This window comes from Centruroides sculpturatus, unplaced genomic scaffold (genome assembly GCF_000671375.1).
Source record: "Centruroides sculpturatus isolate CEXI.00-Female unplaced genomic scaffold, Cexi_2.0 scaffold299, whole genome shotgun sequence".
Lineage (NCBI taxonomy): Eukaryota > Metazoa > Arthropoda > Arachnida > Scorpiones > Buthidae > Centruroides > Centruroides sculpturatus.
The window spans coordinates 213,974-240,514 of NW_019384485.1; the positions used below are offsets into that span (position 1 = coordinate 213,974).

At 29.8% G+C, this 26,541-nt stretch overlaps 2 protein-coding genes across 2 annotated transcripts in view; one reads left to right on the top strand and one right to left on the bottom strand.

Moving 5' to 3' along the window:
• Window positions 1-4,218, bottom strand: part of LOC111621568 — a 30,912-nt gene extending 26,694 nt beyond the window's left edge. The window contains exon 1 of the mRNA XM_023363750.1: window positions 4,146-4,218. The gene's annotated coding sequence lies outside the window, so the exon portion shown is untranslated. The remainder of the gene's footprint in view (window positions 1-4,145) is intronic.
• Window positions 4,219-4,360: 142 nt separating this feature from the next.
• Window positions 4,361-26,423, top strand: LOC111621557 (myb-like protein X). The gene is made up of 21 exons (XM_023363729.1): window positions 4,361-4,457; window positions 9,258-9,372; window positions 10,344-10,480; window positions 14,780-15,490; window positions 16,117-16,218; window positions 16,285-16,491; window positions 16,609-16,792; window positions 16,860-17,642; window positions 18,061-20,309; window positions 20,498-20,822; window positions 20,901-20,985; window positions 21,060-21,222; window positions 21,295-21,395; window positions 21,466-21,595; window positions 22,182-22,317; window positions 22,733-22,878; window positions 23,465-23,673; window positions 23,945-23,984; window positions 24,088-24,198; window positions 25,423-25,506; window positions 26,110-26,423. The coding sequence occupies exons 2-21, from the start codon at window positions 9,306-9,308 to the stop codon at window positions 26,155-26,157; spliced, it is 6,018 nt and encodes a 2,005-aa protein (XP_023219497.1). The 5' UTR covers window positions 4,361-4,457; window positions 9,258-9,305; the 3' UTR covers window positions 26,158-26,423.
• Window positions 26,424-26,541: the final 118 nt, after the last annotated feature.

Here is a 26,541-nt window from a genome sequence, read left to right on the forward strand (position 1 = left end):
TTAATTTTATATCTCAGAACGATGCCAAAATCAAAAATATAACCTACTTATACCTTTAAAAGTAAATAGATGTTTAATTATTTAATCATAAAATAAGATTGATTTGATAAATAATTAGTAAATATATAAATGTTGATAAATTTATTCCGACATTATTCGTATATAAATTATCTTGTTATTGTATCTTAATAGTACTTCGAGTGAATCAATGAACAATACAGTTTACTATCGAAATATTGCGAAATTTTATATCTTAACACTTGAAAAAATAGAAAAATGTATGTTAGAAATTCGTATTTTGGAGATAGTTAAAGAAATTTGCAGAAGTATTATAGAAAAATTGTAAATTTTTATGTAAAAATTCATCAAAGTGTTCAATAAACAGTAGATGACAAGGCAACATTATATATAGGCTAAAATCTTTATTTATAAATTAGCTCCCCCTTAATAATTTTATTTTATTTTATAAGAATTAGATTTAATTTATTAGTCGAAGATGCAGTAACTTCTAATACATTTCAGTTTTTTGTGCTCAACATTTTCAATTAGTTCCTTTACAATCTTCGTCTTAATCTTACGTTATTATTTCTTTATCATTTTTATTTAAATGCTTAAACTTGTATAGAGTATGTATAAAGTATAATCCTTTTAAAAACTGTTTTTCAAAGATATATTATAGGAAGAGGAAGTTTCAAAGAAAAGCATTATCATTTAAAGATCATTTGGTTGAAATTATTTTCATTGAGTTCATCTGAGAATGAATCTAAAAGATGTTTATAATGGATTTAATGTTTATAAATGATACAAATATATAAAATATTGGTTAAATTTAATGCATAATTATTTATATAATAAGTTTTTAGTTAGTTTTAATGATTTTAAAACTAAATTAAATTCAACTTAGATGATCGTGCAATATGCGGGGTCTTCAGAGCAACGTCGTAAGATAATGTATTTATTATAAATTTTAACTTATAAACGACATTTAATTCAGTTTATATTTGATCTGTGCACTGGGTTACAGTTTAATGAACTTTATTATTATTGTGGCTACCTGTTCTAAGGAGTATACACGCAACAATAATGAATTGTTTGAAACAAACTGTTTTAGTCTTTCATAAATTACTTTATTTATACAAAAGAATATATTAATGATAATTAAATTTGTCCTAATTTAATTTAAAAATTAAAAAAAATAATAATAATTAGTGTTTGAAGTAAAGAGGTCAATGACCTTATAGTAAACACGATGGTTTCCAGCTGTTTTCTAGTAACTAGATGTGTATTTTGTGCTATTTTCAGTAATTTTATACGAAATAAATCTTATTTTTAAAAGTATTTACTGAATAATAGCATATTTTAAAATTATTTAAGTATTATTTATGTGTTTTAATAAAATTTAAGCGAACAACAAAACAAACTGATGCAGTTTAGATTAGTTTTATCTATACAAAAAATTCTGTTTCAGCAGAAAATTACCTGCTTGTTAGCAAATTTATATTCAAGATAAGAAGGAATCAAGTGGTAATATCAAATTTTAAGTTTTACCTATTGAAAAGAGAAGATTCTAATTAAGAATAATACTATTAAGAACGATAAGACATTGCATTTCAGTATAGAAAGATGGCTTCGAAATTCTGTCATTTATTAAATATTAATAAATAAAAATAAAATATGAGGTTAAAGCTGCAAAAAGAGCACTTTTTGCTTTTATTTTTGCTTTTTTATATAATATTAATCATTAGTTATAATTCTATCCTATCCTATTGTCGCTTCATCATCAGACGAGTTGAAGAATAAACAAAGTTTCTCTACCGTTTTTTGTCCTTAAATTTATTCTCTTTTCCTATTTTAAACCAACTTTTCTCTCTATTTCGATGTAACTTATCACACCACATTCAGTTCTAGTTTTTGATTTACCACAAACTCTTTTATCTCAACTGTAATTGATACATCAATCACAAATATTAATATGTTGGAATTGCCACAATATTTAAGAACAAATTGTTATAAATTAGCAAACGAATTAAGGAAAAAAGCATTGTGCTAGCTTTTATGCTCTCTATAAAGAAAAAAAATTACAAAAAAAGCAAAATATTTAAGGAAAAAATCAGTTGTCGATGATAAATTTTACTTAAAAGTAATCAAGAGTTGGTTACATTTGGTGCAATTTCATAGCTCTTAATATTCAAGTAAAACCAAAAAAGATGAGGAAAGTGCATAATTTAAATGATTATGCTTAAGTAAATAATGTTAATTGCGTTATTTCAATGAAATTGACTTTATTTTTTATTTTTCACTGTCTTGATTAAGGTATTTAAGGCATTTGACGCGAGGTTTTTAGCTAAGATTCATCAAGAATAACCGAGTTTTTTTATCCAAGTATCTCGTCCAGAATAAATAATTATATATTTAATGTGATATAAACTCTTCTAAAAATTCTTACGATCATGATCAGTTAACTATTCTAATTCTTTTGGGTGTAATAACTCCAAAAGCTCCATAATTTTCTTCTGAATATGATATGAGATATAACTGTCCTACGTTTTGTATAATCTATATAAAGTATCTTTTTAAAAGTAAATCTTAAATTAAAAGTTAGCAGAATATTTTGTTTGAAATTTTACAAAAATTTGCTACTTTATAGACCATTTTAATGGCTGCTATCTAAGAATTGAAGTTGATATCGCTAAAGATGGCAGCGATTCTACTTTTTGAGATGATTTAATGAACAAAAATAACGTTTTCGATGATTTAATTACAATCGAATTATTTAAATACAATAAAAAATTATCTCAGGATCCTTTTTTATCGATTGATAAATTTGTATTTGATCTGATTAGATTCTTTTACACAATTACGATAATCTTTCATGATTATATGAACTTTCTTCATGATTATTTATAATTTATTGGAAGGCTTTTAATAACACTGCAAAATTATTGATAAATTTAATAAAAACTTTTAAAATTTTAAGCTTAAAAATCTTAAATTTTCAAAAAGTAACGTTTCTTTATGTATTTATTCTATATTTTTACAATATTTCATAAAATTTAACGTTTTGAGGCCTCAAATAATTTATATTTTGGAATATGCTCCTGCTTCTCTATGGAGCATTTTTAATTTTTGGAGAAAAATAAAGTATTATTCGTAAATATATGAAAGAACATTCGAAAAATTAGCATTGAATGTGCTAAAAATAGGATTATTTTGAAGTGATCATTTCACAGGTAATTGTTTTTCCTTGACCTCAAAATTAAATTTAATAATGATTTTTTTTAATACGAAATAAGAGAAACCAATCATAAATATCAAACTTTTTGATTTAAATTTATTTCTTTGTGTGCTCAAAATACATTTTCAGCAAAATGAAGATGAATCAACGAGATAAATCACAATCTTATGGAAATGCTTGCCAAACCTCTATCAATCGAATTTGAAGTTAAATTTTATTAAAATATCCATAAAACATATTTAATATTTTTGTTGTTGAAAAAAATATAAATTTCAGGAAAATCTAGTGAGCATTTTTTACAAAATTCTTTCAATGATTCTGTAAATCTCATAAAGATTTTTATTATAAATTTTCAGGAAATTCACAAGTTTTCAGAAAGAAAATTTCATAAACATTTTAATTAAAGTTTTCAGCGGACTTTTACAAAATTTCATAAATATTTTCTAGAAAATCTTCAGATAGTTTATGGCCCTTCTGAACGAGAATTTCTCACAAAATTTTCAGTAAAATTCTATGGACATTTATAAAAATTAATACAAATTTTTTAAAAAAATTTCAGGAAAACGTCCGCAAAATTCTCTGCAATTCTCAAAAGAATTTCTGACGAAAATTTCCATCAAAATCCTGTGAAAATTTTCAGCAATAGTTACATATTTAGTGATTTAATTTGGAGCGACATAAATTTGAATTCTAAACCTGAATCACAACAATGAAAATTTGCCAAAGTTTTCGTATACTGAAACGATTTCGTTCGAAAAATCTTAAAACGTTCTCATTCTACTTTATGAACTTTGACCTCTCATAGAAATACATACAATTTAATACATCTCGACACACAATACATTCAATTTAACACTAATAACTGCTAGAACTTAAATAAGATTTAAAAGCATTAAAGAGAGGCTATTACCTTTTGTTAGATTTATTTTCCGTTGCACCATAGTCCGCATTTTTGGACAAGATCCGTTGTTTCTCGTCGCCGGTAGCCATTTTACTATTGACGAAAACGACAGAAATCTGTGCTTTTTAACCGTTGGATTCCCGATAAGATTATCAAAAGTAAATCACTAGATAAATTTACATAACTCGAACTTAGTCCGAGAGGGGTCGCTGAAGTACGCCATGCTGCCAGATCGATCGATAGATTGGTTTATATTATCGTGGAGACACAAACATGTAGTCTCCTAGCTCCCTCCTACTCGAGCGAATGTGGAACCGATAGGTGAGTCTTTCTTCTATTCGTTAGCAATCCTAATGTAATATAGAAACTGGCAAAGATCTTTAACTTATTATAATGAAGGATATAAGAGAGCGTTATCGAGTTTCCTCCCTGTTTGCTTTAAACATGGTTTCGTTACTCGGATATTAGTATGGTTTAGCGCTTATTTCCACTGTTAAACGTGTAGCAGAGCACATTTTTTGAGTGTATAAGAGGAATTAACGTGATTCCACTTTAAAAAATTACAATAGAATTGAATAGGAAGGTGGGTCGCTTCGCCAGAAAGGTGGTTCCTCTTGGGAATTCACGCTGAGTTAGTTGCAGTGGGTTTCAAAATGGAATTTAGGTTTATGTGCCATTGCAAGTCTCTCAATTATCCTCGCAGTTAACTTTAATCAATATTGCTTTTCTAGCTTACATAAGATTAGAAAGTGCAACGTGGTGCGAGACTATCCGTATTTTCCGATGCAAAATAAGGATTATTCATTGCCAGGACTAAATTTTTTCCATCGAAAAATCAGTCGAAAATAAAGAAAAATGTACGTGAAAACTATAACTATTGACTTCACTTCCGTAATCTTTCACGCAAACTTCGTTACTATTTATTTAGTGATGGATAGTTGTTCGTTTCTAGGACATTAAACGTCCGAATTTTCGTGTTAAAATTCGTAATTTTTACTTAAAATATTGCATGGAAACGTGCAGATTATGTTCTTTTCCCAGACATCTCATTGTAAGGAGGCAAAAGCTATAGACAATGCTTCCACTAAACATCGATTTTTCTTCATAGAAAGGTAGAAACGATATATAGTGAGCTGTAACGTCCTTTGGGATTGACTCCTGTCTTTACTTCGCTAGAAACTCTTAATTTGTGTTGATGTAGATGTCCATCTTTTACACACCTAACAACCTAACATCCAATCACCCTCTAGCACTTTCCATAATAAGCAAATTGGCAAATTGTGTTTAAAACCGATTTGTATCTTGATCGATGATCCTTTGAGAGATGCACACCAGTCAGTCTTCTGTGCTGTGCAGTGAAACAGCCATTACAGGAGTGTTGCTCTTTCTCCGTTTCCAATCATTAAAAAAAAATTGCATACTCATTTATTGATCGAGTGTTTTTTATTTTATATATTGAATTTTTTAATGTAATTCTTTCACTCATGCATTTTTATAACTTTTAATTGTTGGATAGAAAATGAAATTTTTGGAATTCAAGGTCGTGTGTTAGCATAGTTAGTGAGTGTAACGGGTCATCCGTGCATGCAACCAATTTAGAAAATTTAAAACATCATAAATGCCACAATTTTAATTATTTAAAACAGGAAATATTTTTAGTCTACAAAAAATCTATTTTTTATTTTTATAAATTTTATATAAATTAACCTTTTAAGCGTTCCAATTCAACTAAAACGACAGCCTACACTCATTATATTATCTACGTACTTGACAAAACAGTGGCCATCTTTTAAACTTTAAATTACTTTAGAATGCGACTTATATAAAGAATTATAGTTAAAAACTATTGTTTATTAAAAAAAAAACGAATATTAACCCGGAGAAAGCAACCATAAATTCAAATTTAACCAAAAAGACAGTCCACAATTCTCATACTTTCTGTGGATTTAAGAAAAAAGTGGCTTTCTCCGAGACTTCGAAATGTCTTTAGAAGTTATATGAAGTGTTACAGTTCCAAAAACTTTAGTTGTTTATCTAAAAAACTTTCTTCTTGATTGGCTTTGTGCCCTATCTTTTAAGCACTCCAATTCAGCCAAGAGACTCTTCATACTCCTCGCAGTCTCTACAAATTTTACAAAAAAAAAGTTATAAAGTGCTATCGTTTCAAAAATCCAATTGTTTATCTAAAAAGCGAATAAGAACTTGGAGAAATCAGCTATAAATTCAAATTAAACCAGAAAGACAGTCTATGCTCACAATCTTTATTGATTTAACAAAAAGTGGCCATTCCAGAGACGTGGAAATGTTTTTAGAACGTATATAAAGTGTTATCAAAAAACCAGTTGTTTATCTAAAATTCGAATATCAACTTGGAGAAATCTCGTCCTAGATTGGCTTTGTACCTTATCTTCCATTTTTGGAACGTGACTATTTTGGTGTCGTATATTTATTTGACATCATGATGGAATGACTGTAAACTCGTCACGCACAATTTCTGTTTGGATCATACTTTGTAAAGCTGCAGACAAAAATTTTCTAGTTATATGCTAAATATTTATTGTGAAAAATTTAACAATTGCATTTTATTTTATTTTTTGAAGCATGAGATACGATCGTAAGAAAGTAGTTCACACTTTGGAGTGTGTTTTGATTATATTTGCATCTACACTTCTACAAAACACACCATTAATTAACATGCAAGTGGGGTGTTTCGTGTAATTTCAAGTATCACGTTTTTAACTCGAAAAATTCTAATTGATGGATGCGTTTTTTTTTTTAAAGTAGCCTTTAAACCCATAAAATTTCAATTTTCTACCACAAAACTAATGTAATTCTAATGTAGGTCCATCGATTTTTACCTGTTAAATTACCTGTTACCTGGATCTTTTTAAAACCTTCCAACTCTTCTCTAACATTTTATAAATTATAAAATAATTTTTGCTTTATAGATATAGAGCTGATAGTTTAGAGAAGCTGGCACTTTACCAAATTCTTTCCTGGGTGGGTCTTGGTAATAGCATTATCTGTTATGTTTGAATTATGATTTTATTGTTTGATACAGTGTGTTGGAGTGACAAGGCCACGTGCGTGAACCGGGAGTTAAAAAGCGCACGCGCTATTATTTCTTTAAAAAACTACGTATAAGGTGTGCCACATTCGATTTTAGAAAATGAAGTGGATAATCCTTTTTTTAAAGTGGATTTCTGTTGTCAGTCACGCACTTCACCCCCCGAAACACCTTATGTACTTGCTGCGTATCATGTAAAATTGCAAAAAAGTGGAGTGAGCGTATCAGTTATAAGCAAAATTGCGGCTAAACAGTCGTATAATGTCGACATGAGACGATGATTGTATAATACTAAAGAGATTTGTTGCACGACATTCATTTCCTTCATATTTAATGTGTGTTGTGTTGTAATTGTTTCCTCGCCATTAAAAGTTAACTAAAGCATCACGACATCATTTTCGTTGAGTCAAAACATTAATTTTTAAGTCTTTTTCCTAGCCGTAATCGGATGCTTATCCAATAATCCTTCTCGTTTATCGACTACTTTAATGTTTCTAGTAATAAAATACATTTTTCCCGAATAACGGGAACTATAAATTTTAATAATCTATAAAAATTTTTCCATTATTTTTTGTCTGAAGTAAGCGGAAAAAATATATTTTTATACTATTTTGGAGTTAATTTATAATTTTTGCGCGTTCCGTTATCATTTTGACCCATTTTACACCTCAGAAATACTTTCTTAGAATGATATATTAATCAATAAGTGTTCAGAAAAGTTTGGCATTTATCGAGTCACCTTATTGCTCTATCAATCTATCTAACGATCGTTCCAACTATTTCATCACTAGTTCCCAGATGAACAGGTAACTCATCTTCTTTCGTTTTAAAACTCATTTATAATCCGCATTCTGTTGAGCAGAATATGAAAAAAGACTGATAATCAAGTAAAATGTAAAAATGTGAACTTTCTGCTACTCGCTCTCATTCCCAATTCTTCTTATCTCACTCCTCACTGTTTTATATTCCGCTTACTGATGATATTTTTTCTTACTATACCCTTTTACTTACCTTTCTAGCTCTTCTTATTACCTCTCTTACCTCTAATCCTTCCTACTTATATGCCTTATATTCCTGCTTTTCTTACTGCTCACGTTATCTCGCTTACCTTCAATCTTTTTTTATTTATCTTTCCATTACGTATCCTCACATTCCTGTTATTCTTACAATATTGTTATCTCTCTTATCTCTAATCCTTCTTCTTATTCTCCTATTCCTTACTTATCTAATATTTCTTTAACTGGTTCTGTTATCTTTCTTATTTCTTTTTATTTATCCCTCGTTCCTTACCTTCCTGCTCTTAGTTACCTTTTAAAAATGATATCTAATGAGACGAACGTTTAAAAAAATATATTTGTTTGTAAGAAAGTAAGATATCTTTTCCTATCTTCGTCTTCCTTTTTAAAATTTCAGCTTCAATAGTTAACAAAATTCTCTTATCTAAGTCATTGAACAGACAACTGATGGGTTTTTTTCTATTAATAAATGTGTTTTTATGAGTATTTTCTAAAAATAATCAAAGGTTTTCTATCAATTTTACAACTTATCATTTTCTAAGAATTGAAAAATACATCTTTAAAGAGTAATTTTCCAAAATCTGACCTTTAAAAAGACCACGAAAAGATTTTAAAAAAAAATCGAATTGGAGTAAAGAATTTCTTTTTACTTTTCTCAAATAATTCTGTCGAATGTAAGAATGGAAATTAAAAAGATGGATGATATTAATTCTGGAGTGAATAATTTAATGTGTAACAAGATCACCCTCTGACATTTAAATTGTTATCGTGAATCGAATCTTTCTCTTTCTGTCGGGTGGATAACAAATTTTTCAGAATTGGTGTCTTCGTCCGAGTCATTGCACCACTTCTCTCGTTCTAATACATTAATGAATGCATCAACTTAATTGCTTGATCCAAAAAAAGAAAAAATTTTGCACCCATTGGGACTTTCTTTCTCTCTTCGCATTTTGTCCTAATTCACTTAACGTTAATGTCAAATATTAAATTAACCTAAAATTCTGTAGAAATGTTTTATTTAAATATTATTTCTTGCAGAAACATGTATATCATCCAGTTGTAATTTTACTTGGAAAAACAGAAGATATGCTTCAAACGGAAGATAGTCCTTCCAGCGAAATGTCGCAGATAGTTACTGACAATCAACCTAAAGGTAAAAAGTGAACCTTCCTGTTTACATTTCTGTTTCTCTAACTCTTATTATTTCCTTTCCTGTTTCTCTTGTTTATTCTTTGCCTTTTCACAACTATTCTCCGTTCCTATCATGTAGCTTACCTTTTATCTTGTTTAATTACTTCCCTAATCCTCTTCTTTACCTACTTTCCTTTAGTCCACCTTTCTTCTCCTCTTACCCCTTTCCTTTCAAACTTACACTTCTATTTTTCAAATTAAATGGAGTAAGAAGGTAAAAATTCTTCTCTATTCTATTTAATTACCCTCTTATTCCTAATTTTACCTTCATATTCTTTTACTTCTTACCCTAAATTTACCTTTCAACGATTTACTTCTCTTCCCTTTCGCTTTACTCTGTAGTTTGATGAGAAAGTTTATTAATCTCCTATTCTTTATTTACAAGCCGTGTTTCGGATCCTGCATCTATCATTTGACAGTTTTAATGAAAAAGAGTGTTTTAGCCAGGAAGATCACCATTAAATTTAATTAAACTAAAAATTAATGGATTTAAAATGTCACTTAAGATAATTCGAACGTGATGACACGATCCACTTTATAAACAGTAAGCAAAATATGGGTCAAGTTTTGACGTTAATAACGCCCTAAATAAATGAAATTTTTATATAGAAATGTTTTTTTAGAAAGTAAGCTTTAGATTATTCTATATATTCGGCATTATACCAAGAAATTTCTAAAAAATTCTACAGAAATTTTTAGAAATCACTCAGTTATCAAAGCACCCATCACAGAAGATAAAACTGATTGTATTTTGGAATGATCAGTCTTTTAAATTTAACAATACTTTTATGTGTATAGTTTTATAAATAAAAAACCTTATTTTGACAAAAATATCTCACCATATTTAGAGTTAAAGTAGGGCAATCCTAGATCTTAATCATAATTCAGTTATAAATGGATCTAGTCAACTATTATACTTATATATCATTGTAGGAGATCAGGCAGCATGCACGTCATCGGACTGTCCGTCCAATCGTTCAGAAAGCAGCGAAGATAGCAGAGGAAGGCTGTTGGCCCTGGAAAACGAATTACAGGCTCGAACACGTGACCTGGAAAGGCTCAAATTTAAGGCAAGTTTCTGTAGAAAAGAGAGCGTTAAACTCGATTCCCGAAAGAAACTTTATCAGTTAATAAAGGAAAAGCACGCAACTTTATCGATATTTTTCCAAATTTGTCTCGATAAAATGATCACTTCTTTCAATTTTCTGAGTATTGTTTCTTGTAACCTCTTCTCTTTTTTTGTGATTTCTGAGTATCGCTTTCAACGTTTTCGTACATTTTCCTGTTTTCTGATCATCACTTTTTCTGCTTTATTTACTTCAGTCTTATTTATATTTTATTGTTTTATGTTCTTTGAAGATCATGTTTTGTAATTTTTCACAATTTGACGTTCTCCAAACATACTTTTACGTATTTTTACTATTTATTAAATGTCTTCTGAAAGCTTTATTCGTATTTTTAGTCCTTTCTTAGGCTTTTTGAGTATTACGTTTTCTTCTGTTTATACATTATTTATAATCATTATTTAAATATTTTTCGCTTTATTTTCTCAGATTTTACTTTTATTTATTTTTTTTTTGAGAATTATTTTGATGGTTTTACTTCATTTTGTTTACAATTTTTAAAAACCGCATTTAATATTTTTTGTGTTTTTATTCACTTCACACATTACTTCTTACATTTTATTCAGTGTTACTTTTTATGTGTCTCGTTCTCTGAGTACTTCTTTTAATGCTTTTTCACTTTTTGTTTTTTCTGAATATTGCTTTTTTTTAGCATTTTTGCACTTCTTTTTTCTCTTCATAAATTATTTTTTTATTTTTTTTCTATTTTTTGTTCTCTAAATAATGTTTTTTACACATTTTCCTGACTTTTTGACATTTTTCCAATTTATGTATTTTTATTTTTTATAATTTTTATGTCACGTTTTACATTTTTTAAAGCATAATTCTTTCGCGTTTTCTTCATTTCTGCTCTCTCTTTACCATTCCACATACTTCTTGATTTTTTTCTCCCATTTAAAATGTGTTTTAACGATCACCTTTTGTATTTTCTGCGTTCTTTTATATTTTTTAAGTATAAAAATAAATTCCTTTTTTGAAAATGACTGCAATTTCATAAATATACAGCCAAGTTTAAACGCAAAAGTACGTTTTTAATATATTCTAAATGCCTTTAACAGATCATTATGTACGTGTTGTTCGTGTATCGAATATAGAACGTGGTTTTACCTGAGTTGCGCGTCACTGTAATAGAGCCTAGTTTAACATTACAAACAGCCACACCCGTCTCGAAATGTTTCGTGCGAACTCCAAGATCCCAACAGATGCTCTGGACTGTGTCGACGGAACAACGACAATGTCAAGGGTGAATGTAGACACGATTCGTTTTATTATACCTGTGACAATTGACAAATTAGTTATTGAGACGATTCTAATCGTCTTGTATCCTGTGACCTTTTTAACCTTTCAACTTCGATCGTGAACGTATCGAGTGTTTGGCATCTGATTCGAAAGTCTATCCTTTGATAAGTTTCTTCTTATTTTCTTCAGCCTTTTTCTTGCAGTTTATGCTTTTTTGCTTTTTACTTTACATTAGCCTGTATTTTGTAGCCTTTATAAAGTATTTCGGTCTGTAATCTTATGAAATGCACTTGTTTTAGACTGCATTTTATAGCCTGTACCATTTTTCTTTTAGCTTTTATTCTTATTATTCATTAGCCTATTTAGCCTTTCTACGTTTTGTCTATTTCGTTTATTTACTTATAGTTGAAAATGTTTCTTAGTTTTTTAACCTATTAACAGCCTTTTTATAACTTTTCGTAATCTGTTAGCCTATATTTTATTCCTTCCTTTATCTCATTTGTGGTCTTATAATTTTCCTTACAGCATTTTATAACCTTACTTTGAAGCCTTTTTCACATTTTAACTTGCATTCTCTAATATCTATATTATTTACTATATTTAGCCTGTTTTTAAATGTTTAGAACTATTCTTTTATTCTTGTAATATACCTTGCAATTTCGTCTTTATGTATCATAATTAGCCAGTTTTTATATATGATCCATACTTTTAACCTTATAATCTATCTTAACTTGTGTTTATAGACTTTCTTCAAAAGTTGGAGCCTATATACGTCTTTATAGCCTATTTTTTTTTCTGAATAAAACTTGAAATTTATGTAAATTAGAAAAACAAAAGAATAAAGGAATAGCCACGAGAATATGTCATTAATGGACACGAAACTTAAGGAATATTTATATAGTTAAACAAATAAGATATCATCTTCGTCAAGGAAACAATTTGATTCTAAAAATAAATTAAGTATTCGTGTGTCTGCGTTTATATTCTTTAGTTTATTTTATTGTTTCCGGAAATTTATATATACCAGATTATATTTTTTTAAACTTAAGCACTTATTCTTGTATCCTGTTTCTTTAATTTATACATTTATAATATTTTTATAACTTTCAAGGTACAGTACAGTACATATTTCTGTAGATTTTATTTTAATATCTTCTTATTGCCTTTTTAAAGAGGATTATAAGTAAAACCTGTTAAAACCAGGCTAAAAAAAGGATATGAAACGGACATTCTTGTGGCTTTTTAGTCTGTCTGTTCAGGTTTTAATCTTGTAATATGTTAAACTATATTTATTCCTTTGTTTATTACTTTTATAACACTATAAGCCTTATTTATAACTTTTCTTTATATCATTTGTGGTCTTATTATAGTTTTTCACTGCTTCATTTAGCATGCATTCTGTAAGAAAAAGCTTCACATACTTTAGTAGATAAGACATTCTCTTAGCTTGCTTTTAAAGTCTGTAAAACAAATATTAAAATAAAGTAGGCTTTATTTAGTCTACATTCTTATAGTCTCTTCTAGTTGTTTCTTTTATAGTCTTAGAATAATTTTTGCCTGTTTTCTTTCAAATTCTGTCTTGTAGCCTATTTTAAAGAACTGTCGTGTAGCCTTAATTATTTTACCCTATTCTATTAGCCTATATTTATATTGTCCAAACTTTTAACTCTGTGTTGTTATAGCCTATATTTAGCTTAACTTTTAGCCTATTAAAGCCTATTTCTCTGTACTTTATAGACTTCTTTTTCTTGTATTTTCTCAACAAATTAAACGTTAAGAAACATGCAATTGAATTTTTAAACTATTTTAATATTTAATTAAGTATCCATTTAATCATTTAGTATTTACCTTTTTCTTCGTCTTTTAATATTTTACAATGAATTTTATGATGTAGAAAAAATCATCCAACACGTTGAGAAATTTGAAATTTTTCTTTGTTACTCGAATAGTATTACTGTACTTTTGTAATAATAAAAGCACAGCAATATTAAAGCTTTCTATCAAGTACACTGTAGTCTTGTAGTATTGTAGTAATGATATTATATTTCATGTATTGATATTTATGATATTATAGGAAATATATGTTACTATATTACTGTAGTAGCATAATATACAAGTACTATAGCACTGCTACATATTGTTGTAATATAGTATATATTTCACATAAATTATTATAGTAACCCAATATGCAAATTTTTAACACCGTAAAGTATACTATACACTATTGCTTACAGTAATACAGCAAAGACATTACATTTTAAATTATCATATGACAATTTACAGTATTCAATTATTGTAGCACACTATAATGTTACATATTACTGTACTACTGTAATAATAATAATAATATTAGTGTTAAATTATTATATTACTGCAATAGCATAGTATAAAAATATTATGCCATTATAATGTATATTAGTATACTGTACTGTAGTGCAGTAAAGTACAGTAGTAGTGAATAGTATATTGAACTATTATAGTAACATTTTTATATGTAGCATTACTATAACAGCACATATTATGTATTATTATTACTTTAGTAGTACAGCACTATATTATTATGCTACAAAAATAATATAATAATGTCTGTTACTGCGTACTGTATTATTATATTATCAGAGCACACCGTGTTATTACAGTAATAATAATACAAGATAAAAACTTTAAAAGTTTGGTTTTCTGATATTTTTAATAGCAATTTTATTAAATTTATGCATTGAATAAGTTAAATGTTTAATGTTTTTTGAAATTTTTAATAAGTTAATTAAATTATTTCTTGAAAATCCTAAAATATTTTTAAAAATTAATTGATTAATTAACCAGTTTAAAGGTTAAATTTCTATTTTTTAAATTTAGAGTTTTATTAAAAATATAATTTTTTAAGTTTTAATCTTTTTCTATTGTTTCCTATAATTTAAATCTTGAATTTTTTTATTTCATGCATTTTTATACAAAGAAAACACAAAAAATACTTAGAAAATCTTTTCAAAATCACATTTTTTTCAGATTGACAAAATGAAAACTCAGCAAATTTCTGGTGTATCGACTCCCAGAAGGGATACAAAACCAATAAATATAAGAATAGAGCTGGAACGACTCAAAAAAGACAAAAAAGTGATGGCAGAATTGCTAAAACAGTCCCAACAAGAAATTGCAAGAAAAGAATCCATCAACAAGAAACTTAAACAAGAAAACGATAAATTAAGCAGGACGTTATCGTCGTTAAGAACAAAATTAACAGAAAATGGACGTAACAAACACCTTCTTGAACAATTAGAAAAGGTACGCAACGAGTTATCACTACTCACGAGTAAAAGTGAGCGAATGGAACACTATAGTGAAGGTCAGGACATTCAAGAGCAGAGTCGAATCATAGAAGATCTCATTGTCGAAAAGGAGCAATTGAAGCAGTGTTTATCAGCAATTTATTTAAAAATAACCCCCTATGCAGTTAGTTTACCTTCTCGTGACACTCCTTCGCCCGTCTGGACAGAAGATGTTCGAAATACTTTCGAGCAGTTTTGTCAAGAGAAGATAAAACTGGAAAGGGAATTAGAGCATCTCAGACTAAGAGTCAAGTCTAGGAACGACTCTCAGGAGGACAATAAAAATAATTACGAAACAACAATAAGCGAATGTTCTACCGAAAGTAAAGTCGATTGTGACATACCCATGAACATTTCTGAAGATCTGGATAGGGATCTTTCTCCTATAAATGTATGTAATGAGTATTTCAGTTTTCGTATACAGTTGTATGGCGAATTTAGTATGTTGTGGAGTTTTTTAAAGAAAATCTTCATTTACATATGGATTTCCGTTCAGAAATGCATGCAAATCTAGTTCGATTCTCCCATTTGAAATTCAGATGGACGTTTTCTTAATAAAGTTCCTTTATAGATTCGGATATGAGAGCTTTTTAATGAAAAAAATCGAATTTATTTGCGTTATTTAAAAGTGAATATCTCATACATAACTTTAAAGGCACAAACGATTGTTTAAGAAAATGTACAGGCAATATATAATTAAGAAAAATTTAGATTTTGTATTAAGTAATATAAACTGAGTAATTAATATTGGTTAGTGTTAAATATTGATAATATAAACTGGGTGGGAATCGAACACAGTTTTAGGAAAATTTATTTTATTGTCATTGAGACGTGGATTCGGTTCCCATTTGATATACATATATACAATGTGTATACACAGATATATGTCCAAAATTACGTTGTTTTAGTTCGTACTTTAGTCAAACAAATTTTTTTTGTCTGAAACGACGTGGGTTCGGTTCTAATCCAAAGAGAAAAACGTTTTCTTACAATAAAACATATTTTTCCTTTGCACAGGACCATCGAGATATGGAAGTTTGTAAGTGGAAAGAGATGTATCAACTAGTGTGCGACAAGTACCGTTCAACAGAACGCTCTCTACTAGAAAACGAGAAACAGGTAAATAAATTTAAATTAATTCTTTTTCATTTGTTGCTGTTTTTATATGTTTTCTTTAAATTACAGTTAGATTGCATTTATTCTTCTCTGGAGAATACCGCTCGACATTTTTTTGGAGAAAACACAAATTTCACTAAACTAACTTCCGATAGTGCCATCAAAGTCATCAATCGCCTATCTGAAGAATGCACACATCTAAAAGAATCTCTAAAAAAAGTCAGAAAAGAAGAAGAGAATCAATTTTATTTACAAAATTGCATTATAGATGCGGAGGTAAACTTTAATTTTTATTTAAAAAATCAACTTAAAATATATAAATTCTGATAAAATTAATTGAAAATTCAATTCTGTAAATACTAAAATATTATTTTTTAATTTAATATTTTAAAGAAAATATTACAGAAAGATGGAAGGACTACCTCAACATTGAAAACAGTTATTGGTGATCTAAACATTGCTTCTAACATGGAAAGTAAATTTGCTTCCTTAGCGGAAACAATGCTCCAAATTTATACAAATCAACTAGAATGGGTTAAACAATTGGAACATAATAATGCACAGTCCACTTCAGAAGGTAGGAATTTATGAGAAACACATTACATATGTTTACAACTTTTATTGATGTGAGGATTTTTTGATAGGTGAAGATGCTCACTCATCATCTCCACAATGTAAAGATACAAGTAGTGATAAACAAAGTGATGAAGAAGTAGATAGCAAGCGGGTTAACGAAGGGAATTTATTAAAAGCCAACGAAAATGAAAATGAAAAAATTGAAAATTCTAAACATATTGAAGTTAATGAAGAATTAATTCACAAGAGTGATGTGTCGGATATTCATCAGATGCCCGAAAATAACACTTGTGTTGAAGATGAAGTTGTTGAACAACAGCACACAGAATTAGAAAGTAATCCAATAAATCCTACTGAAGAAAGAACAAGTGAAACAGTGATTAGTGATATTCCAGAAAAGGAAAGTGAAGAAACTGTAGATAAAGAAGGAGAAACAGTGACTAACAATAATAATGTTAATGTAAATGAAGAAAAACAAGATGATTCTGAATCTGAATTTAAAGCCGAGGATCAAGAACTGCAAGTAAAAAGTGAAGAAAATTTAGAAGCACAAAGTCAGAATGAAGATGAATCAAAAATACTAGACGAAAATGAAAAAGACAGCGATCAAGAAGCACAGTCTGATGATGAAAATAGTCAGAAGCTACCAAATGAGAATATTGAAGTACAAGAAACCCCTATTGAAAAAGAATATAGTGAAGAAATAGCATCCGAAAATCTAGAAGAAAAAGAAAAGCACACTGATAATGAGTGTAGTCAAGAAGAACAGAAAGAACAATGTCAGAATGAAAATAGCCAGGAGGATCCATCTGAGAATGCAAATAGTCAGGAAGAACCATCTGAGAATGAAGGTGCTCAGAAGGAACAGGCATCATCTGAAAACGCATCTAAGAATTCAGATGGTCAGGAGGAGCCATCTGAGAATACAAATGATCAGGAGGTACCATCTGAGAATACAAATGATCAGGAAGTACCATCTGAGAATGCAGATTGTCAGGAAGAACCACCCGAGAATGCAAATGGTCAGGAAGAATTATCTGAAAATGCAAACGATCAGGACGAGCCATCTGAAAATACAAATGATCAGGAGGTACCATCTGAGAATGCAGATGGTCAGGAGGAACCATCCGAGAATGCAAATGGTCAGGAAGAACCATCTGAAAATGCAAACGGTCAGGAGGAACCATCTGAAAATACAAATGATCAGGAGGTACCAACTGAGAATGCAAATGGTCAGGAAGAATCATCTGAGAATGTAAATAGTCAAAGGTGCTCAGGAAGAACAGGAATCATCTGAGAATGCAAATGATCAGGCGGTACCATCTAAGAATTCAGATGGTCAGGAGGAGCCATCTGAGAATGCAAATAATGAGGAGATACCATCTGAGAATGCAAATGAGCAAGAAGCACCAGTTGAGGATGAAAGTAGTAAAGATGTGTCAGTTGAAGACATGGAACAGGGTATATCCAAAAGTGTCGTTGAAGAGAACGTACAAGCTGAGAATGCAAATGACCTAGAAACACCTTGTAATGCTGTTGTGCAGGAATCACAAACTGAAGACGTAAATGATCAAACAATACCAAGTGAAAATATAGATGCAGAAAATATAAAGACCGAAAAGGTAGATGATCAGGAAACATCAGCTGAGAATGAAGAAAATCAGAAAATGTTAAGTGAAAATGAAAGTAAAGATGACAAAGAAACAATTGAAATTGCGGACGATGTAAAAGATGACGATGATGATGAACATACTAAAGAAATGTTAACTGAAAATGCCAATCAAGATGATGAGAAGCAAAATGAGTCAGTGGAGAGTGAATCAAAACAGGAAAATGAAGAAAATATACAAAGTGAATCTCAATTAGATGTTCAGGAAAGTACAGATAAATCAGAGGAACATGGAGTTGAGGTAACGGAAGCCGATGACACTCAGGAAGGAGAGGGTAAAACTGATAATGTTGAAGAAATTATTGAAAAGAAAGAATCAAACGAAGTAGAAGGCAGTAATACACAAGAAGAACAATCCACAGAAACTAAACAAGATGAGGAAATTGGCGAAGGAGATTCAGAAAAAGAAGCAGCGGACAAAGACGAAGATTCTAAACAAAATTCCGCAAGTGACTTACAAAACGAACCTGCAGAAAATGTCCCTGAAACTGATTGTATTATAAATGATGAAAAAAATTGCAATTCTCATCAAGATTCTTTAACAGAAGTATCGGAACATTGTGAGAAAGAATTAGAAGCGGATAACATCAAAGATTCAAAACATGAGGATGCTGAACAAAACGATATTAATGAAAGAAACGAAGAACAGGAAGAACAATCTTTGCAAGACAGCACTGGAGATTTTGATAAAGAGATATCGAAAAATGAGTCAGATGTCTCTGTTGAGAAGCAAGTAGAAGCTATTCAAGATGATGAAGATAAAGAAGTATCGGAAGATTCGAAGAAAGAAGAAGAAGAAACTACAGAGAGTTTGGAAAAGGAACAGTTAGATTCAGAAGAAGAAAAAACAAAACAAGATGTTGAAGAGCGTTCCGAAGAAAAAAGTGTAGAAATCCACAAAGATGAAGTGAAGTCAACAGAAGAGGAACCTAAACAAGAACTAACTAATGAAGATAGCGAAGAAAAATGTCAAGAAAACGGAAGCTTAGAAAATAAAGACGCTGCTATTGAAGCTTTACATGCTGAAGTTGCCACTGCTGTTGAAGATGATGATGAAAAAACAAATCAAATCGAAGAAACTGTGGATCAAGATGTAGATAAATCAAAACCTAACGAAATGAGTTATGAAATAAAGGGAGAAGAATCAGAAGACCAAGATAAAAATGATACAGAAGGAGATGCATTATCTGAAATGAAAAGTGAAGTTGCAACAACAAATTTAGAGGAAGAAGCTGCTGAAAATTCAATTTCTGCTCAAAACGTGGAAGATAAGTCTGTAGTTGTAGATTCAAACGATGAAAAAATAAATCCTGAGGAGTCTGAAAGCGAAATTGTAGAAAATGATCAATCTGTTGATGAGAGCATATCTGAGAAAATAGCTGCGGAACAAGAAAGCGAAAATTTTGGCAATAATTCTGAAGCTGACAATATTCCAAAAATTTTAAAAAGTGATGTAGATTGTGCAGTTGAAACTGATCAAAATTCTCAAAATGAAAACCTAACAACAGACGATCCAAAATTTCTTTTTAGTAACGATGTGAAGATTGTCATTAATTCAGCAAGTAGTGAAGTATCAGAAAGCACTGATGACCAGCTCTCAATTTCTGCTCTACCTCCTTCAAACTTGGATAATCATGACTTGGAAGACGTAGATGACATAGATGTAGACGCTACTCCTGTCATAGAACCAATTATAACTAAAGAAAAAGTGGAAACAAAGGAAAACCTCTTTTACTCACCTCCAATTGAAGCAGAAGGTTCAAAAAACGGGAACGCATCTCCAACATCTGATAAAGAAGCAGAGTTAAGCCAAGAGAGATTCGCAAAAAGGATTGAGGAGCTCGAAACGGTATGATTTTTTAAAATTAAAATTCGGTTAAACTAAGTACTAAAAGACGTTTGAATGAAAATTTTACCATTTAAGCGTGCTGAAGCGACCTTCAGCACTCTTAAATATTTATTAACCGTATAAAAATCTGTACAATTAATAAGCGTACAGTTTTTATGGTTAATAAATTATAAAAAAAATTTCAATAGGAGATGTTGGAGATGAAAGAAGTTAGACAACATCATATGCAGGTGGCTTGTGAACTAGCGGAACAATTGGAAGCCATGAAGAAACGTGAGTCAGAACTTCGAGAGCAATTAGCATCGGCCGAAAAGAATTCATCACTAGAAGTAGAAGGGATGTACAAAGAATGGAGTGGAAGAGAACAAAGTTATCAAGACGAAATCGCAGCTTGGAAGGAGAACGTTCAACAACAGAATTCAGTTTTGCAAAGGTTGAAAGCTGATCTCGATCAAGCGCAACAAATGGTACAACAAAAAGAACAAGAAATTGCACAGCTGAGAGGTGAAAGAGGTAAATTCTAATAAACTAATTCTAGAAAATATACTTTTAAATATCATATTTTCATTGTTGTGGTTTTTGAAAAATCAGATTTATTGGAATCGGAAACTCAAACTTCGGATCAAGAAGATGCTTCAAATTCTAAAGAATTGAAAGCAACAGTCGAAAGATTGAGGTGATAATTGTTAAAATTCTCGATTTGAGAACAAAAATTTTGAATATTTTTGTTTAAGTATTGTTTTAAATTAGAAAATCTAGCGAACATTATCAACAGCAACTGCTAGAGAATAGGACTGTCGTAAGAGAAGTTAAATCCATCATAGAAGGTTCTGTGGCTCAATTGGTAACTCTTAAGGCTATGGGAACTAAACACATGAAGAGGGAATATGTTTATAGAAGTAATTTGGCTCAGGTATAGCAAAATTAAGGCATAATAACTTCTATATTTAACTTATAAGATTGATGCAAAAGATGTATTTTATAGAAAGAACAAGATCTGAAACACCTTCAACAAGAGCTGGATAGACAGACAATAGATTCTAGATCGAAAGGGAATATCATAGATAAGCAAAGACAAGAAATTAGGTATATTTCTGTTGTAAAAATTTTTAAAAATTAATTTGAATTATTGATAATAACTTTTTCGTTTGATTAGATTATTGAAGGAAGAATTGAGGAAGTACCAAAATGACATAAGTGCCAAAGTAGAGTTTATCGATGAACTTCAAAATAAAGTGCAAAATCTAATGATGTCAGAAGTTAAAGAAATTAATATAAAGCCAAACGTAAGTGTTAAAAACAATCAAATTTTTCATCTCTACAGATCATTAAACGAATAAATTTAAAAATATTCAATGGAGTTCGCGAACTATCAATACAAGATGAGAATAAATAAGCATGTGGACTATTTACTTTATAATCACAACTTGAAATAAACTCAACGAAGGTGATCGCGAGCCATCGACTGAGAATCAGTTACTGTTTAAAAAATTGTTCAGTTTAATTATTATTTCAGTTTTTCTAACCTTTTTCTTTTACACTGACATCACATCTGTTAGTCGTACAGTACATTGATCCGAAAGACTCATCGTGAATTGCGAACTACCTGTTGAGAATGAATAATGCATGAATATTTTTACTTTACATTATCATAAATAAGATCTTCATTAAATCATAAACACTTCCTACTGCAGATTTTTAAAGATGATTAAATAAATTTTTTATTAGCTCTCGACTAGTTTTGGAAATAAGTTTGTAGAGATAGGGAATATTAATGTAGTTTTTATATAGAAATTAATGCACATTTTAGCACAGTAATTACCGAAAAACATGAGTCAAGAATTCAATTTATTTATTTTTATATTTTTTTAGTACAGAGAAATATTTTCTGTGGGAGAAAGATGTTTAGAAGAGCAACATCTACTTCACTTAGAAAAGCAGAAAGATGATCTGAGAAGACTGCAAGAAAGAATTATTCAGTTGGAAACGAAATTTCGAGAATCAGACAGTGAGTCATTATTTAGATTGCTAAAAGTATTTTTTTAATGTTTAAAACTGTGTAATCAATCAAACAATAACGATAATTTTAAGTTTTGTTTCATAAAAATCGATCTGAAACACAGAAAAAGTGCATCATCCATTCATTAAGCTCATTGACATTCAACAGATGAATCAAGAAGTTTACAAATTTTAATGCAAAATTTAATTTAAATCAATTAATTTTAAACATTTATAAACTGTTATGTCTTCACTTCTTTTAGTATATGGATTTGACCCTTTGTACTATCCAAAAACTTCACTTTTATTAAATTTTCTAATAGTGATTTTAGAACAAGTTGGAATTTTCATAGCTGATGCTGCACTCAATTTTCTCATTAATCGATTATTGGAGTGATTGATCACTTCTAATGGGTTATTATTAGGTGCTGGTGAAGCTAGTGATCAAGCACAATCTACGAGGAGTCATCCTGGTTCAGCAGGATCAATCGATTCCTTATCAGAGAGTGACAACCTTTGTCTATGTAAAAGAAAAGATTATAACAAGATCCTAAAATTAAGTGAAGAATCGGTAAGTCATTGGAATAACATAGTGTTTCCCAACCTTTTTCATTCGATATTCCCATTCTATATACCTTTATATTAGTCAAAAATAGTAGTGATCGCGAACCACCGATTGAGATCATTATCATCATTAGCAATTTCGTTCGCCTTATATCAGCAATAAACTCACTACAGAGTGTTTCCCAATCTTTTTTATTTGGCTGTCATCTTTATGTGTCATTACACTAATAAGAAATACAGCGGAGATCGCGAACCACCAGTTAGGAATCTAACTGAATGGATAAATTTATCTTAGTAAGCTTTCCCAACCATTTTTATAATTCGATCTTCTCTGTAGATAATTAATATTAATCAAAACAGTTAGTGAAATCCAAACCACCGGTTGAAAACTGAAAAAAAAAAACTTTACATTGTCATTAAGACTGATGATATAGACTTAACGTTTCCCAACCTTTTCCATTGGACGACTCTTTCTATACACCTCTATATTAATCTTAAAATATTTGGGGATTACGAACTATCGGCTGGGAAACACAACCGTGTAATTACTTTCTTTTCATTATATTTCTCACATAATTTAATTTATGATGCAGTACTTGAATCTATTAACAAGTCTAATCGTATGCTTGGGCATATCGGATTTAAAGTACAACAAATCTCTTCTACACCTAAATTGGTCACAGTGTAAAGATGTTGTGTCGGAAAGGAAAGCGAATCAAAAGAAAATATTAAAATTCATACAAATATTGAAAAACGAAGAAAGAAAATTCAGTCCACGACCCATTCATTCTAACAGAATCAGGTGAGTTTCATTAAATAATTAATATAATATACCTCCATTTTCTCTTTCTCTATATAGCCTATATATATATATATATATATATCAATATATACGCATATACACCAGTCGACACCTTTCATTTTTAGTATGGTTAACATTAATTTAAAGGGAACTATTCTCGTTTATATCGATTTATATCGAATCGATTCATCATTAAGGATCTATTTTTTAATATGTACGATTATCAAAAAATCGATTTATATTCTTATCAAATTTTCATATATTCGAACAGGTGTTCGGACGAAAGTGAAAGCAGAAAGGTAATACCAAAGGTAAATAAAATACTTTACAAGGGTTTGTAAATTAAATAAAAATACTACTTCTGTGTTTTTTCTTTTTTTTTGGAATCTAAAAAGAATTTTTTGAATTTAATAGCCTCTTACTCCTCCTAATGGACAATCATCATATATATCGGATATGATTAGGCATGCGGAAGATAATTTGGATAAAGAGAGATTAGTAGTGAAAGGAGATGCCAAAAAATTTGTAAGGACCCTTTTTTTTAAATTTTGTACTGTTGACCCTCGATTTTGCGGACCTCGATATAATGAATTCGGTAACATTGGAACAAATGTGCTTGTTTCCGAGGCATCTGCGGAAATACAGAAATTTAGAATATAGGATTGATAATGTTATGGGCGAGCTAATGGCAGCTTAATCACTGTTTAGATTCACCTTCTATGCTTTCTAATCCTTGTCTTTGTGCAAACTATCCATGATTAAGTATTGTTCTTGTCAAAGGCCATCGATTAAACTAGGTAGAAGCGGGTTTAATCAGGCTTTTAGATCTAAACTTTGTTTCTGTAATCGACCCTTAGTGTTTGGTATGTTTGCTAGGCGGCGTATCGATTGTTAGTGTTTACGTCCTTGATTATTACCGCAATTCCCATTTTTCATTTTTTGACTGGGATAGACATCACGTGTTTGAAAAGACCAGTGATATCACATTTAACAACTTCAGAAGTACTGTACTGTTCAGTACGTCCTTGTTTGAAAGGTGTGGTATTTGTTTTCTTATATTTACAACAATATGGACTCTGTCGCTCGTCATATCGTTTTTCTGATATAAAGATCGTTTGTAATTGGCTGCAACTTCGAATAAAACGCATAATCAGCATAGACTTCTTTTTATTAGTTCGTTATATAGGAGGTCAACAGTATAAAATATTTTTTTAAAACATAAAATGCAAATTTGCATTTTCTAATTTACTATTTTCCTTTACTAATTTAAAAACCTATGTCAATATCCGTATATTATTTATGGGGTATTTATGGGGTGGCAGATCTTAGATGGAAACAATCTCTCACCCTAAATATTTACCACTATAATTCAGTTTTTGCAAAATATAAAAATTTACACTTTAATCTTAATATTCTTTATCTTCCTTTAGAAAAAAACACTGTTTACGACTGTACTATTACAAGGATTGCTAAAAGAGATCGCGATCCACAGATTGGGAAACACAATTCTCACTTAGAATTTATTATTTATATTTTATAAGATTATTTTTAATATAAAATTTTAATCTCTTACTATTATAAAATTAAAACAAAAACAATTAGACTATAGAGATTTTTCTGTGATTAAATAATTTACCATTGTCATATCCATCATCAACAAATTATGAAATATTTAACTTTATATTTTATAATATATTATATATTTTTTAAATTTAATTCAGCTAAATTAAATATTTTAAAATATAACAGACACCTTGGCGACCCGTAACGTCTATTGCAGATAGGAGAATACCATTAGAGTTGAAGAATGGAGAAATTTTGGCTTTACTTGGTGTAAGTCAAGCAATTTCAGTATTATTACATATTGCTGATCACTAAAATGATCCTGCAATGGGATCAGCAAAATGTCATTATATTGCTGATCATAGTATCAGCCATTTTGCTAATCACATCACTATTGCTGATCGTATAAAATGAACCTGCGATGTGATCAATGAGTGATTAGCCTATTTGTAAATTGATCAGTAATATATTACTGATCGCATTGCTGAATATTTTGCTGATAATATCGTAGATCCCATTTCTGAGCAGTTGCTAATAATTTTGCTGAGCGTGTAAAAGTATCCCGAAATATGATCGGTAAAATGATTAATTTTGATATTTCACCGATCACATTTTAGGATACTTTTGTCAGCGATGTAACTAGGGGGGACAAAGGTGGGTACGTGCCCGGGTGCCGACCTCGGAGCGCCAAAATGAGCCTGTAGAATTTTTTCTAATTAACAGGAGCGCCAGGTATGAGGTTTGCCTCGGGCACTGAAACTGCTCGACACGGCCCTGAATTTTGTGTTAATACAATGCTATTAGCACGATATAAGCAGTGTGATCATATTGCTGACCATTTTTTTTATAACTGACGATATTCTTTTTCTTTAGTCTTCAGATACAAAATCAGTGCCAAAATCTTCAATGAATTCCAAGTAAAGTGAAGGAAAGAGACGGACACGCTGTGATATATCATCCAAAGTATTACGAAGAAGGATATTTCTTTTTTTTAGAATTAGTTTTGTTGGAATTAGGAAAGAGTGGAGGGACTCTTGTAAAACATTTTTATCGCTCGTTTTTAAGAAGTATATACCCGGGATTCGACAAGTGTAGCCGATTTTATCTGATGTTGTCGACGTTATTTTTATGAAAAACCCTTGTTGATTATTGGCAATAAAAATACAACTGTACAAAAAAGAAATGTGTACGTGAAAGATTGATTAAAAAAAAATTTAAAAAAATAAAAAATTCAGTTTTGCTTCTTTATTTTATTCTTCATTTATCACAATAAAGTACTATCATATTTATTAAAATAATGTTCAA

What these genes read in the sequence shown, in the direction of transcription:
- LOC111621557 (XM_023363729.1), top strand. Translation starts at nt 9,306, where the DNA reads ATGCTTCAAACGGAAGATAGTCCTTCCAGCGAAATGTCGCAGATAGTT. An exon ending in AGAACCATCTGAGAATGAAG is followed by an intron (nt 17,643 to 18,060) that starts GTGCTCAGAAGG and finishes AAATAGTCAAAG; the next exon opens with GTGCTCAGGAAGAACAGGAA. An exon ending in AAATTTTGGCTTTACTTGGT is followed by an intron (nt 25,507 to 26,109) that starts GTAAGTCAAGCA and finishes CTTTTTCTTTAG; the next exon opens with TCTTCAGATACAAAATCAGT.